The sequence below is a fragment of the Platichthys flesus genome, chromosome 9 (assembly GCF_949316205.1).
Source record: "Platichthys flesus chromosome 9, fPlaFle2.1, whole genome shotgun sequence".
NCBI classification, from domain to species: Eukaryota; Metazoa; Chordata; class Actinopteri; order Pleuronectiformes; family Pleuronectidae; genus Platichthys; species Platichthys flesus.
In genome coordinates this window covers 25,482,390-25,498,610 of record NC_084953.1, presented here as the reverse complement: position 1 = coordinate 25,498,610, position 16,221 = coordinate 25,482,390, and the positions used below count along the sequence as shown (strand labels likewise).

At 42.2% G+C, this 16,221-nt stretch overlaps 2 protein-coding genes across 7 annotated transcripts in view; one reads left to right on the top strand and one right to left on the bottom strand.

The window, feature by feature from the left end:
• Positions 1-669: 669 nt before the first annotated feature.
• rfc4 (replication factor C (activator 1) 4) lies at positions 670-8,714 on the bottom strand. The gene is made up of 11 exons (XM_062395400.1): positions 8,552-8,714; positions 7,387-7,530; positions 6,214-6,292; positions 5,787-5,866; positions 5,511-5,630; positions 5,178-5,321; positions 4,975-5,095; positions 4,274-4,399; positions 3,600-3,680; positions 1,659-1,772; positions 670-1,122 (listed from the first exon to the last, which is right to left on the bottom strand). Exons 2-11 carry the CDS (start codon positions 7,497-7,499, stop codon positions 1,027-1,029), a joined length of 1,074 nt encoding a protein of 357 aa, XP_062251384.1. The 5' UTR covers positions 7,500-7,530; positions 8,552-8,714; the 3' UTR covers positions 670-1,026.
• A 1,960-nt stretch (positions 8,715-10,674) lies between these two features.
• Positions 10,675-16,221, top strand: part of mcf2l2 (MCF.2 cell line derived transforming sequence-like 2) — a 121,030-nt gene continuing 115,483 nt past the window's right edge. For all 6 annotated transcript variants that reach the window (XM_062396344.1, XM_062396343.1, XM_062396342.1 and 3 more), the window contains exon 1: positions 10,675-10,780. In XM_062396344.1, the coding sequence (XP_062252328.1) occupies positions 10,702-10,780 (79 nt within the window). In that variant the 5' untranslated portion in view covers positions 10,675-10,701. The remainder of the gene's footprint in view (positions 10,781-16,221) is intronic.

Sequence of the window (16,221 nt, the reverse complement as noted above, 5' to 3'; positions counted from 1 at the left end):
AATGTACCCTTTTAGCCCTGTCCACTAAAACTGTAAATGCTCATTAGTATTTGATTATTTTAGCTCATCCATTGGCCTTATCTAAAGTTGTATTCAGGCTAAAAATAAATCGTCGGGAGGATTGGATTCAGATCAGGAGGTAGATCCCAACCAAAACTAAAGAATGGATCTTGATATCTTTGAGTGTCTGATATTTGGTGCAGCCTAAGTAAAGGGGACTGTTGGGTCTTGGCAGAAGTACAAACTCTACTTAGTACCACTCTAGTTATAATGATGTGAACCTGATGCATCAAACCTTTGCCAAACAAATCTCACGAAACAATATAAAATTATAAAAAAAAGACCAAAATAGGTTTGCAAAAAACAAATAACAGATATTATTTTAAGACAAACAAATTTAAGCTCTAGGCCCTTAATAAGGCTATGTTGTAATTTGTCGATTCAAGTGGCTTCAATGACAGCAAGGTCGAAGCTTTTTAAGTGGATGGGTTATTGTTTGGAGCTCCTGATAGTGTCCCTGGCAAATGGCATTTATGTGTTATGCTGACCTGTCCTTGCACTAAAATTGTTGATAGTCCAATTTAAATAACTTTTGCAATGTTTGATAAAATCTGATATTCTGCTTAATCAATATTTCAGTTTTCTAAATTCCAAAAAACAAACCCTGAACAGATACAGAAAAGTATTTATTATTTCACAAAATAGAAAAAGTGTCCACATTTTTTTTGCAGAGTTGCAAGAATTAAGTGGAATAAAGACACATCTGACTGGTGGTTCATCAGTAACAGCAGGTTCATACAGCTGTGCCGTAGGAAGTGCTCACTATAGAGTAGTTGGGGACAGGAAGTAGAAGTAGTGACAGGCAACACTGACACCATCATCTGGTATCCACCGGCTGGAGTAATGTCTCAAATTAAACAAACTGAGTCTAGTCTGTGAAGCGCTTATGTCACAGTGAGGCTGTTGGTCCTGTTTGGAGCGGGCGGCAGCGCAGGTCCTGGGCAGCGGATGCTGACTTGTGTAATTTTAGTTGTTCTGGGAGGACTGCTGCATGATGACTGAACAGAGACTCAACATCTGCAGGTACTCATCTGCACCATCCGACAGGCACTTACTCACAACCTGCAGCAGAGAGGAAACAAACACAAACTGAGAACTTCAGGAAGGAACGAATCATTCCATGAAAGAAACATTTTATTATACATGAAGATGGTTTAAGGTCCCAATAAAAATAAATAACATGACATGTTCCTTCATCAGATGGTAAAACCTACTGCTGTGTTTGTACAAAAGGAGTGGCAGTGGCATCCTCTCCTGTTACTGCTATAAGAGGAGAAGGGAAGACTAAATGTGGAAATGCAGCAAAAACCCAGGCAGGTCTTAAATCAACCCTACTAAATGGGTGTGTGCATAAATGTCATATAAAGTTTTCTAAATCACATTATATGGAATGATGAACCCTTATATAGTTCTAAATATATTTAGTCTTGTTACTAAATGGGTGTTTTGTTACGTCAATCACCAATTTCCTATTGTGTGTTCAGTTGGTACTGATCAAGTTGTGACCAGCGTATCTGCATTTGCGCTCTGCATTTTTCGTTCTTCCGCCCTCCAGAATCATGTAGCCCCACCAGGGAGCGCTGCATTAGCTCACTTACCGCCATCTTCTCTGTGATTGCCGACTTCTGCTTGTCGTTAAGGTCCTGTTCTATGATCGACTCATGGAGCTGACTCAGAATCATTGTGGCTGCATAGCCTTCATCCACCATGTCCTGAGGATACATTAAACGTGTGAGAATGTGTTGGGAGTTAGGCAAACGCATCACCTCACATGTTCACTGCAAGTCAACATCAGAGATAACTACAGTGGTGTGATTCTTTAATGAGGAACATTACAGATGACACAGGCTTTTTTGGTACTTTTAACTCTTAAGGCTTTGGACTACAATCTTCAGTGTGAAATATTATATTTGAAACAACTAACAAACACAACAAAAATATTTCCACACCGGGGTTTGCATTGTCTCGAATGAACTGAATTTCTTAAACAACCACAAAAGATCAAAGGCTGTCCGGCATTTTTCATTCTGACAGGAGCACTGAGGGCAATCAACCTAAAAGGGGACATATTGTGCCCAATTTACCACAGTTGATATGGTTTCTTGGAGTCTTAATGAAATGTCTGTAACATTTTGTTCAAAGTACCACCAGGATCATTTAAAACAGCACCCTTTTTACCCTGTGTAAAACAGCCCTCCTCAGATTGACCTGTTTTGATTGCCCCGCCCCCCTCACCCCCGGTGAGCCTGAATGCGAGAGCCCCAGCTCCCCAGCGCATCCCCGCAGTGGGAGCAGTGGGAGCTTGAGCTGGCGCAGCAGCATCCTTCCACACTGTTGAGTCAACGTTTAGAGATGTCCCGGAGGTCCCTTGTTTATGTAGCCACTTAAATGTCTGAAGGGTAGCAGCAGCGATCTAACCCTAGCCTTGCTCCACCGGCCCGGCTAGCTCGCGAGCTAACGCTAGCCGGGCTCCCTTAAGGCCTAATTATAGTCCTGCGACCGCAACCGCGGAAGGCCACGCAGCTGCATCGACGGATCTGTTTTGGTTTATGCTTCCTAAACGTGTTGCGCGTGTTGCAACGCAATTCACCGCCAGAACACTAGGCGGAGTAACTTTTTTTTTTCGAAAACAAAACACTCAAAGAAGAGACGTCTTCTTCTTCGTCGAATGTTTATTTACATCGCCACTCCGGCTCCTCATAGCCTATATCTGGCGGACAAATCGGCCAGTCAGTGATGGGTTATACAAGTGGTCATACTTTCTGATCTCTTCTGCCAAGTGCTCTTCTATTTGGTCCATATTCGTTCTTCTAAATCTTCCGTGATTTCCGCGTATTGTGGGGCATGAAACCGGAAACTAGACTCCGGACGGGATGTAGTCAGCCGACCAATCACAAGCCTTGCGGGCTGCGTGAGGCTCGCGTCGTTTTGTCGTATAGTTAGAAAAATTGGCGGACGCACGCAAGCCGCCAGAGGGCACGAAAGGGGCGTGTTGCGTGTCTTGCGTGCATGCGTGCGTCCGTGCAACACAAGTATAATTTGGCCGTAACTCTGAAAAAAAAATTCATGCAGACCACCTGAAGTAGAGCTGGTGATTCCAGTCTTGACTGAGGCAGCAGAGGTTCAGCCATTCCACACAAAATTCTAAATAGCCAAACCTAGTGACAAACTCTTTTTAAGTCCTCTTAAACTGATATCCATGAACGCCTATGGATGGATGGGACTTGACACAAGGAAGAAACCATTAAAGATTGGATTGTCGATGTGAATCTGGGGGTGGATCCAGGAAGTGTCTTTCACTTTCTTTAACCTTTAACCATTTGCTTGTTTAGGCCCAGTGTTCTAGTGCCCTCTGCAGTCACTGCAGTAAATAATGTATTAATTATCTTCAGGTGGTACTGACATTATAAACTTATGAATAACCCTTTTTTTTAGTAAATTGTTGTTTTTAAATATACATTTTTTTATAAAAGTCTATCAAAATAATCAAGACTTCAAGTAAGAACACAAAAAGGGACAAAACATGTCCGTTAACATACCCTGACGGCAATCTCTAGTTTCTCAAAGGTTCCTTTGAAGCAAATCTGGATCAAGTTGTCGATCATCTTTGGAGGAACGACCTATAAGAGAGCACAACAGTGACATGATGGGAATGTAAGGTAAATTTTAACAAATGAAACAAATCGTACATCATCAGTTGCTCCAGTCTCCTATATCAGGATCCTGATGAGAGTCCGTAAATATGAGCACATAACACCAATTCTACACTCACTCCACTGGCTCCCTGTCTCAACCCCAGATTGACTACAAAGCCCTACTCCTCACCCATAAATGCATAAATGGACATGCACCTCCCTCCCTACAAGAACTCATCACTCCCCAAACCTCCACCCGCACCCTCAGATCTACAAGTAGCTCGCTATTTCGGGTTCCCAACACCAAGCTCCGCACCATGGGCGAACGGGCCTTTTGCTCAGCAGCGCCCCGCCTATGGAACGGTCTCCCTGACCACCTGAGGGCAACACGCACCCTGGACTCTTTTAAGACTGGTCTAAAAACCTTTTTATTCAAAAAGGCGCTCTTCGATGAGTTTGAGTTTTTAGGACTTTGATTTTTGATTTTTAACTATGTACTTGTGGCACTCTGAGATTCTCGGATAAAGAGTGCCTTACAAATAAAATGTATTATATATAACACAAGAAGTGTGTCTCACCCCGGCTATGTCAATGATAGCCTTCTCTGTGATCTCTTTGTCGACGCCGAGGCGTGCAGCGCTCTGGAGGAAGGTGATGGCTTTCCGCAGGTCTCCCTCAGACACCCTCACCAATGCTGCTATACTCTAGATAAACAGAAACAAACATCATACTCCTTCTACACAAACTGGGTAAGTAAAGCAGCAGCACAAGTTTTCAGCATGCTAGACTTTTATACATGAAACATGCTGGTAGATAGCTGGTGGAGACACTTCGGCTGAAATGCACCCTGTCTCAACCTGGTGTAAGCTGTCGAAAAACAGTCCCAAGAACTGTATCAATAGACATAGAGTATGTACGTACTTGCGCTGTTTTTTTCACCGCAGGTCACCACACAACTCGCCTTCTTCACTTTACAGCTGCTTGAGAGTGAGTGCCAGTCAGCTGGCCCGCTGAATGCTTCAGGGGAAGGACTGAATTGCGCATTGCGCGTCTCTTTCAAAAAAAATGCCAAATAATCGTTTCACCTCGATTATAGTAGTTTGGCGATATTTTGATCCTATAATCGTAATCACGATTAAATTTCGATCAATTGAGCAGCCCTAAAGCAGCCTTAAGTCAAACATCTCGAAAGAGACATTATTTAACAACCATTTCATGATGAGCTCCTTATTGCCATCACAGATAATTTGTATTACTCTGTAATATTCTTTCTTTTTACCTGTTTAGTGTACTTGAGGTTCTCCATGTCACAGATAGCTAGCAGGCGTTCTTCTTGTATCTGATTGGCTAAAGGTTTGAAGCGAAACTTGGAACATCTGGATGTCAAAGGCTCAATAATCCTAGAGAAGACAGACACACCGCAAGGTCAGGATCAGTCATGCAGAGTATGTTTGTGTACTGATGATCTATCGGTCAGCTGACCTGCTGATGTAGTTACAGATGAGACAGAAGCGGGTGGTGCGCGATTGCTTCTCCATGGTTCGTCTGAGAGCGGCCTGAGCTGGTGCAGTCATGGAGTCTGCTTCGTCCAGGATGATTATTTTAAAAGGAGGACATGGCTTTCCACTACAAAAACAAAGCGAAGGAGCTTTAACAGTTCAGCATTCATTGACTAAGAGATACATCTAGAACTGTCCAATAAAAATTATATATGAACTATCAATATTTGCTATAGCTCATAGGGTTATTACAGAGAAGACATTTAGAAAATTGCTCTATATTTGAGTGTGCATGTGATGATCTGTGTTGACTTACTCTTGGCGAGTCCCAGCCACAGTGAGCTGAGCGAAGTTCTTAACCTTTTCTCTGACAACCTGGATGCCTCGCTCATCTGAGGCATTGAGCTCCAACACCCTCTGTCTGTATAGCACAGGACTGGAGGAGAGACAGTAGAGAAGAGACCGTGGAGGAGACCCAAGATTCATCCATGAAAAAGAATAATGATCAACTCCAGGGTAAAAAAGCTAACAAGCTGATATTTGAGAAAATGTATAGAGCAGACACATTTCAAAACATTAACAGTTCACTCACCCATATAGTTCCCTGGCAGCAGCTAAGATGGTGGAGGTCTTTCCTGTTCCAGGAGGACCATAGAACAGTAAGTTGGGAAGCTGCAATAAAAACACAATGAGACGTTCCGTTCATGTCTGTGTAGGAGAGCAAAGATGCTATATACTTTGCTTGTGTTTGTCTTTGTATCTTTTTAAGCACTTATTTAATCTCTTTATATCTGCATATATATTGTTGTAACAGGACTGATTCGTTGCAATATTATTATTTAATATAAATGTGTCTAGCGGAAGTACAGAATGGATAAAAAAATGGATAAAACAATATAGGTGCTTATGCATCAGATAAACAAAATTATTAAAGGCGAAAAATTAGACAAAGATGAAAACTTAAAGAAATCAGTTTCTATTTGTGTAAATAATGTCGATGGACAGAGTGTGATACTTACATCAGCTCCTTCCAGAGATTTCTTAAGCACTGCCACCACCTCGTCTTGATAGGCCACCTCATCAACAGATTTAGGCCTGCTGTGGTTTGCAAAAAGAAAGACTGTTGGTATTTATAATATAAACATCAGATTATAAGATATGTACCATACTGGCAACACTTATTCATTAAGCATATTTATAAAACCTTGCAAGGATAAGATCTTAGGCACAGATTTAATACACCCAATCCTCAGTTTTTTGGGCTATAAAGCTGTGGAATCTATTACAGCTCTGCCATTATGCCAGTGTCTGTCCATAAGTCAATGAGGTCTCATTGTTCAAATCCGTGTAATGTGTTTCCTGAGGTCATAGTTAAAGTTTTTGTAATGGACTACATTATACAGAAAACTATTTTTTAACCTTCCAATTTCTGAATATGAGGGAGTCTGAATTCTCTCACAATAAACAGTCCCTGAGAACTCCACCATTATTAAATCAATGATAAAACAAGACTGTATTAAGCCCTCTAGAACACTTCTACTAAAGCCAAACATAATGGGAATTGCAACTGATTACTTTATGAAGACACAGTACAGTGCAGATGTATCTAATCGAATCAAATGGACACTCAGTGTATACCATTGACCTTTGGTACTAGAGAGTACATGCAGGGCTAGGTGATGTATCAAAATATGTTAAGGTAAATGGACAGCGTGTAAAATATATATACTGTAAAAAATGTATAATCATGCGATGCAAAAATCCAGCTGCATTAGGTGTTTTCTAATCAAGGCAGTCCCATTAACTTTTATGCAAATAGTTACATAAGAGTTTTCAGAATTTGAAACGTGTGCAGGAAGAAAAACCATATGATTCTCACACGATTCATAATTTTTCATTCACATAGGACAGATGTTTGTGGTTTGAACCAAAATATGATGATCCTATTTCCTTTTTAAATTAGTTAAGCATTTTTAATCAGGAGTAAATTTTGAAAACCACGAACCACCCTAATTAGTTTCCCAACCTTTTTCAGGGGTTGAAATGAATATTGTACAGTATTATCTTGGCTAAATCACACCAGATTAAGGATAGCTGTAAAAAATTATCCTGTGCCCAGTGCTTCTGATTCTGGTAGATTTGCATAGTTACACGGACACAGCGTACAACACACCTTCGGGCTTCATACTTACTATTTTTCTACCCATGGAATAGCCTTGGCTTTCTTCTCTGTACTGAGCCCCGCTGCCTTGTCTTTCTGGGGTCTGGTAGTTTGAACAGTGGCTCCTTTCAAAAAGGCCTGCATTTCTGCTGATGTCTGGTTTTGGCAAAAGCAACTAAAACAAACCAAACCAAAATTAAGATTCAGAAACAGACAAACAAATTGATAAATGTGAGACAAGGGAGCAGCTGAAGCATGGGGCTTCCACTTATAAAGAAGAAGAAGAAGACAAACTAACATCTGTAACAGCAGAGAGTACACACTAAAAGCCTTGCAGACATTTAACTTGCAGACTTTCAGTCAAATCACTAAGACCAAAGCTGTGACTACAGTGGAAATACTAATTAACATGACCAGCTTCGATATCTGCGTTATCCCGTTTTTGAAAAGCTAAGTTAGAGAAGATTCACGTGTCCACAAAATCTGCATTTTAACTCTCTTAAAGCAATATTCAATCTGTTTATGCAAAACATTGGTTCATACGCAATCCATTCACTGTTCACATTGTTCTTGTTTTTACACTGACAGTATATATCAGTTTTTAATTCAATTTATATTTTTCTATATTGTCTACATTTACCAACACTTAAGCATCACTTATTATTACTTATTGATGACTGATTTGACTCTTGCTCCGGTAATATTGCAAATTTCCCCACAGTGGGACTAATAAAGGATAATATTATCTTATCTTAGAAAATAGTTTGCTGCATTAAAATCTAAATATGATTTGTTCGACATTACAGCAGGAAATACAAAACAAACACCAGGTTGACATAGCTCGCCTGTAAGAGGATATTCAATACGTTTGGTTATACAGTAGATAGCTACCTGTGGCACAGGTCATTATCAAGACAGTAAGGTTAGCACAACAGAGCTAAAGTAATCCGCCTATGAGGTTGTGGACATGCTAGAAACGCTAGAAAAAAATTATAGTTTTAAATGAAGTCTCGCAGAGCACCTCTCCGGACCATCACTGCCGTTGTGATAACGTTTTATAAGCTGTTAATTTCACGTTGTTTAGCGTCATAAGGCTACTGACCCGCTAACACCACTTAGCCGGAGGTGTTTACTTATGGTTAGCTAACGGTATTAGCCAGTTGTTCGCTATTGTGAACAGTACACATGGAGCTCACCTTATATATCAACCGCTGTGAAGACCAACTCGGACCCAAGTGTCCCACAGTCGGAGTCAGTGCGTGTCACGGGCTGAACCAGAGCTATGATGTCAGGTCCTCGAGGAGCCGCTTGTTGACATGTGGAGCAGCGGCAAGATCTTCCCGCTCTGGCGGCGAACACAACTTCCGCCGACGTCATGTTGTGGCTTCCAATCAGATGCTGCAGATGCTGGACTCGTCCCCGCCGTTCCTGTGCTCTTGCACATAGAGGAACTGTCCTTTTGTCAAGCCTTCTACTTTATGACCTGTTCTGCTGACAGCCACAGGGGGCGGCCGGGATGTTTTGTCACCTCGTCCATCCTCGACGTGACCTCAAGACGCTGGTTTACAAAAGCAGGCAAACAAAAGTCGTATGTATTTAATAATCAGAAATAAGAACTGACCTGCAGATGATCATAGAATAAATCAAAACATGAAATAATTATTAACAATGTGACTATTACACACAGAGTCCGGGCCTCCCGTCTGTATGAGAACAAACACCAGCTGCAGGAGTAAAAGGTCAGTAGCATAGATTGTATATAATGAGGTTAGAACAGTGGAATACACAGCCACACCCATATTTCTGGGCTTTGTTCGTGCACAGTATCTCATCTCACTTTAAATTTGCAGTGGACTGTAAACACGTGCATTTCCCCGGTTATTTGTTTTCCAATTTAGCCTGAAACATGAACAAAATCCAGCAGGAGCCGAATATACTGCTGTAATGAATGAACAGAAAACACTTCATACATCTGCAGTCTGTCTGCAGCTGCTGTGCCAATGATGCTGCATGTTTCTATTGTTTGAAAACCTCTTGCCTGTAATTGGCTGGCAGAGGGAGAACAGTAAGTGGCTGTGCACAGATGTCTCAGGCTAATGGGTGTCTGGCTCCCAGTCCCTGGAGCCTCTTGTGATGAGATGCTAACGCCCTGGCAGGCTTTGCCTCAGGGATTAGCACTGCTGTATGGTGGTATTGAAGGTATCCAGGCAGCCAAAGCAGTGATGAGGAATGGTGTTTAATTTGTGCTCCCATGATATAATGATGGTGAAATCTGAGATGCTGCACAATAGTACTGTCCATTATCTGTGTTTTCCTTTCCAAATCTGATAAACATGGAGTGTGTTTCTGCAGCTCCGTTCCCTGTACGGTCCAGCTCCAGGGTTTCCCTCCTGGACTTAGTAACCCTCTCCCCATCCATCAATCCATCCCTCCCCCCACTCTCCCTATGTGTTTCTCCCTCCGCCCTGCAGGTGTAGCCGCCCTCTGATTCGTTACCACCCCCCTCCTCTTCGTGACTCATCTTCTTTATTATAGCAAACAGAGCATCATCAGAGGAGCATCAGCAGTGTTTCCTACCCAGAGCCTGAGGAGTGTCTCTGTCAGGGGAGGGGACTTACATGGGACATTCATTGGAGCATCTTTTCCTTTTTTGTGTGACACATGTCTTGGACTGTGAGGATTATTGTGACCTGGAGAATATTGGCAGCATCATGAAAAGGTTTGAAGAAGTGCCTCAGTAACTGATGTTTTGCTGAGCTTTTTTAAAATCTAATTACTGGATGTTTATTTTGTTGTGTGATTTACAAATGTATTAACGACCTGGCTCTTTTTGAAAATTATTTCCTGACTGTTTAATTCAGCAACTTCCTAGTTTGCTGGTTGGCATGGTGACATACTGCCTCTTTTGTTGGAACACAAAAGAGGCAGTATGTTTATTTGCTGGTCAACTGGCTGATAAATCAAGATGATGACTCAACAGTGATCAATTGTTTATCATATTCTCTGACTAGCTGATGTGTATTTCCCAAGTACCTGATTTACAAGCTATTTTTTTATTCCCAGGCTCCCTGTTTTGATGAATGTCTGTGATAGGCATCATCATAACTATCCTCAGGATTTGTGACCGTGTGGATTGGAGGAGCTGGGATGATGGAGGGACGAGGTCTGATGGAAGATAAATAAAAAAAAAGAGACAACTACGAACAACAAGTAGCAAAACTGAGGATAAAACTTGACTGGATTAGGAAAAAAAAACGCAGGAGAGAGTTGAGAAAGGAAGGGGGACAAGAGGAGGCGTGGCAACGGTGAGAGAGGAAAGGAGAGTGGATGCAACACACACCCTGAGATGCTGTGCTGGCTCAGAGAAGACGAGATGTCGGTACAGGAGCTGCTACAGAGGGTGCAGAGTGTCATCACTCATGTCGGTAGGTCATTTCCCCTCATCTTCCTCTGTGTATTGCACATGTTCAGATGTGTAAAAGTCAAAGACCTTTTGATGTTTCTCCTCTAGGTAAAATGCAAAAATGTACAGGAGAGCCCTCTCCACTTGAACTATCCCCTGTTGTGTGTAAGGAAAAATGTGCTGTAATATGCGGTTGTGTCGAATGAAGATCTTTGAATTGGTTGAAAATGATGAGAGGCAGAGCAGATGATAGTGGGGGATGCAATCGCCATCCTCTCATCAGGACCGCTGAGTGAGGAGGGATGCAGAGGGATGCTCTGCACATGGGCAGAGGGGGATGAATGTCATCAGGATACTATAGAGTAGCCGTTGAGTTTGACCACTGTTGTTTTGTCTTTTTATCTGATAATCAACATTTCACTGCATGTATTTATCAGGTGGTTCTCTATTTGACAGCATATATACGTTATTGATTAGTTTTGAGTGGATGTTTTCTGACAGGAGTATTTGATTCTCTGTGTTTGACGGCACTGATCCTGTACACGCGGTTGCTTTAATGTTATCAAGGCTTGTTAAGAAATAAGAGTTATTCTGCAGGATGACTGGAGAGCCAGTCAGATCCAGATTCCATTCCTTTTCACCAACAACATTTACAAGGTCAGGGCTAATTGGAGAAGTATATTCACTATACTTCAATTCTATCCTTCATCCTGTCCTGTCTCTCTACCCTTTCTGTCCTCTTCAGCCATCTTTTCCCTTTTCCCTCCTTTCCATACACCTTGCATCGCCACCATTCCTCATTCCCTGCCATCCATCCTTTTCCAACCCCTCTGCCCTCTCTCTCTGCGTCACAATCATCTCTCTTTCCTTCCCTCTCTTCTACTTCTTTTCCCCTCCTCCCTCCATTTTTCTCTTCTTCCTCTTCCTCGTCCTGCTCGTCTTCCTCCTCCGATTCTGTGTCCGGGTTATTTCCCAGCTTGTGGGGAAGTAGGTTAATGTGCCACGCTGAAGAGTGTCGCACAGCATCCTCCATCACTGCACTTCCTGTATTGCATCTGGTGGTGGGTGGTGGGGGTTGGGGTTTGTCTCCATGGAAACTGTGCTAGCTTTGGCTAAGCATGAGAGCCTGAATTGATTTATTGGTGTCCTACATTTTAAACACATATGCTGTCGCAGTTTCATTTTCTTTGAACATTTTGGGAGTCAGGCTCAGAACAGTATGTAATATGATCAGGAAAAGCTTGGCTTAAAACTGTTTCATACTGTGAGCAATATATGGAGTGAAACATATTGTTTGGAGGAACCATGAAACTATTGATGAGCGAGCATACACTTTATGGACTTTAGATCCATGTTGGATATAAACAGTTTTAAACAATAAATCATACCTGGATGGACAACACCTGGATCTGTTCAAAAGTCCAAAGAGGACTCTCCCTACCCCCACTGTCTAAGTGCCCCTGAGCAAGGCCTCTTACTCCCCCAACATCTTCTCCCCAAGCGCCATGCATGGCTGCCCACTGCTCTGTGTGTCCTGCTATGTTCACCAGATGGGTCAAAAGCAGAGGACAAATATCCCTCATCTGCATGTAATGTGACTGTGCATGTGTTTGTGATTAATAAATGTTTTGTGTATCGTTGTTCAAATGTTCCAGAATAGACAAAAATGACAGATGCCAATATGCTGATTAGTTTCATCCACATCACTCCTACTACTGTTTTCTTATTCATTGTTCACATATATAAAATAATTTAGTTTGGAATAAATTAATTTTACACAGACTGTCGATGTAATAGGTTTTGTGATGACATATACATTAAATTAAATATTCACACCTGAGAATCTATAACTATTTGCCTGCAAGATATTTGTTTCTCGTTGGAAGCTATCATTTAAGTTCTCTGGATCAGTGCAGAGTTGCATGAATTAGAGAGGTGAGGTTATCAGGCTTTGAACCTTTGAAAATTTTCCCCGATCAGAACTACAGGTAGCAGCACGAATCCGTGCCTGTCTGACCGACATCTCTCAGTGGATGTCTCAACACCACCTGAAGATTAACCTTGATAAGACTGAACTACTTTTCCTTCCAGGGAAAGACTCTCCCATCCACGACCTGACTATTAACTTTGACAACTCTGTGTTAACCCCCACTCAGACGGCTAGGAACCTGGGCGTATCACTCGATAGCCAACTCTCCCTTACTGCCAACATTACTGCAACAACACGGTCCTGTAGATTCATGCTGTACAACATCAGGAGAATACGCCCCCTTCTCACTCAGAAGGCGGTGCAGGCTCTGGTCCAGGCTCTGGTCATCTCACGCCTAGATTACTGTAATTCCCTCCTGGCAGGTCTACCTGCTACTGCCATCCGACCTTTGCAGCTCATCCAGAATACAGCAGCTCGACTGGTTTTTAACCAACCTAAATTCACTCGCACTACTCCTCTCCTCCGCTCCCTTCACTGGTTACCAGTGGCTGCTCGCATCCGGTTCAAAACACTAGTACTTGCGTACCATGCTGTGAACGGATCCGGTCCAGTCTACATCCAGGACATGGTCAAAGGTTACACCCCACCCCGTTCACTCCGCTCTGCTTCGGCTAATCGGCTCGTTGCTCCCTCACTGCGAGCTAAACACTCATCAAAAACACAATTTGCTGTCCTGGCTCCTAAATGGTGGAATGAGCTCCCCATTGACATCCGGACATCAGAAAGTTTACACATCTTCCGCCGAAAACTAAAAACATACCTCTTCCGACTTTACCTTGAATAAAAAAAAAAAAAAAAAAAACTACTAACAGAGAGCTCACTCTCTCCTGTTGAATCACAGCTGTTTGTCGGACCTTAGCACAGCTTCTTGCAGTGGCAATATTGTTATATTAGAAGAATACATAGAGTATATGCAAGCCTTATATTAAAGGTAACCATATACTTGCTTATTTACAGATCGAAATGAAAAAAACTAAGAAGAGTAGTTATAATAACCCTATAACCCTAACCTAACTCCACCCTCAAACAGCTTATGAAAAGTAGGTCAGAATGTGAGAACCAGCCAAAATGTCCTCACTCTGTAGGTTGTAGGCTGAATGACTGTATAGTTGGGATGGACAAGGGGAAGAAAAAATAGAAAGGAGGATCTTTTAAGATTTTCTCACCATTAACAATTACTGCAATTCCAAGCACTACCCTCTGATAGCTGCTCTGGGGTTGTTGTATTACCCAGAGACCCCACCCACCAGCCCCCAACCTTTGTTGTCATGACGTCAGTACTGCATTCTCTCTGCTTCCTTTTCCTGTCTCAGATATCCTTTGTCTTTCTATTGTCAGCTGACCAGCCATGTTAACAACAATACTGTTGAACAGCAGAATTGATCCAGTCGGCCGCAAGAGCAGTTTGACAGTTTGGAATTTTTCATACAGAAAGAAGTTCTCACAGAATTCAGACACAAACTTTTTATTTCCATTTAACCAAAAGCCCCATCTTTATATAACATTAACCAGAGTGCTTCTGATGCCCTAACCACAGACAGTGAACCCTGGTCTCATGCGCTTTGAATTCCTGCCACATACCCCGACCACCAAGATTAAATTTAAAACTTGTTGGCCTTGTGGTGTTGGGTCTGGATCATAACATATATCACACTTTTTGCAAAACAATACACACAGTGATCTGCAAAACACTAAACACACTTGTATACATTAGACACAGGTCTAAGTATATCAAGAAGTCACTTCCTTGCAATTCCTAAGCACTGCCTGTCAAAGGACCACCCTTATGAGCCAATTGGTTAAACACAGCCATCAGGTGTGCAAACACATGATTGCTTCATTTTAGACTAAATGTACTGTATGCCAGACCTATGCTGAATTACACAATCTTGTCTTTCACTTAAGTTCTGAGAGTTTTACAGATGGATGCTGAGGAAATCCTGCATGAGTTCATATCCATAGATGAGGCAGGGTTCAACCTGACAAAAGCAAGAAGGAGAGGCAGGAATATTGTTGGCCACGGGGCAACGTTGGGGTAACATGGCCCTCTGCGCTGCCACTACACAGAATGGGGTCCTCATCCGTCATGCCAATATGGGCCCTTACAACACACCTCACATTCTCAAATTTTTTGTGCCGATTGCACAACATCGTCACAGCAGCAAACCACATGCACCAGATCAGTGTTAATTTTGGCAGCTATTTTTGATTTAGTATTACTCTTAGTCTTTTGACGAAAATGCATTTTAGTTTTAGTCACATTTAGTCATTTTTATCCTTCTTAGTTTGGTCTAGTTTTAGTCGACGAAAACAAATTACATTTTAGTCTAGTTTTAGTCGACGAAAACGAATTCCATTTTAGTCTAGTTTTAGTCACATTTAATAGCCACATTAAACTCCTTTTCTATAAAAACATATATATTTAGTTTTAAATGTGAAAACAAAAAGTGAGAGCAGGTCAGACTGGAGGCGAACACAGAAACTGCAGCTCGGTAGAAACCAACTGCAGCTTCTGCTCTGATCAAGTAGCTGAGGCGCTGATCTCTGATCAGCTGAGACCAGAGAAACTCTGTGTTTTCACTGTTTCCATAGTTAAGAAGCAGTCGGTCACTGAGAGGCTTCTTCAAGTGTACTAGCTCTGATCTTGTGTCTCTGAGCGAGTGCAGCGGGCGGGGGGCAGAGCCTCGGGACCGGTGCGCTATCTGGGAGCGCACAGACACAAACACAGACACACAGACTCACTTGCCCGCTCCTGGTACTTTATGACGGCCTGATACGATGATGTTAAAAAAATTATTGTGACTTAGTCAACCACCAACATTTTCGTCTTGTCTCGTCTCGTCAACGAAAGTTAAAAATAGATTTAGTCATAGTTTTTATTTTCAAAGATCCGTTTTCGTTATGTCTTCCTCGCGTCTTCGTCATGGAAAAAGGGTCGTTAACGAATATATTTCGTCATCATTTTCGTCAACAAAATTAACACTGCCCCAGATGCAATACATTGTCTTCTGGGACAATGTGTCATTCCACCACTCTGCTCTGGTCCAGAACTGGTTTCAACACCATCCACAGTTTACAGTACTATACATTCCACTGTAGGAGTCGAGGGAATCACGGAGTCCGGAGATCTTATTGTTTTGTGCGCCTCTCGGCGTGCGTTTATTTTGACCAAACAATTCACTCCCAGAGAACTTCAGGGCGCCACCAAAACATCTGCTTTTAACAACACCCAGTGCACCTGTTACCTTGGTAACCCCACAGCTCCCTACCAGGTATGTAAGTGTGCAAACCACATTAGTGTTAAATGTCTTTGGTGAATTCTGTAACATCACCTGTCCCCTACACCACCATACTTTCCGTTTCAAAACCCAATCAAAGAGTTCTTCTCTGCATGTCAGTGGAGGGTTTACGATCTCCGGCCCCAGGCTCAGGTACCCCTCATTGAAACCTGTACTGGATACAGAATTTTCTGC

Coding starts and splice junctions, on each gene's coding strand:
- rfc4 (XM_062395400.1), bottom strand. CDS start 7,499: ATGCAGGCCTTTTTGAAAGGAGCCACTGTTCAAACTACCAGACCCCAG. Junction 5,322..5,510: donor GTGGCTGGGACTCGCCAAGA/GTAAGTCAACAC, acceptor TTGTTTTTGTAG/TGGAAAGCCATGTCCTCCTT. Junction 5,096..5,177: donor ATCTGTAACTACATCAGCAG/GTCAGCTGACCG, acceptor TGTCTTCTCTAG/GATTATTGAGCCTTTGACAT.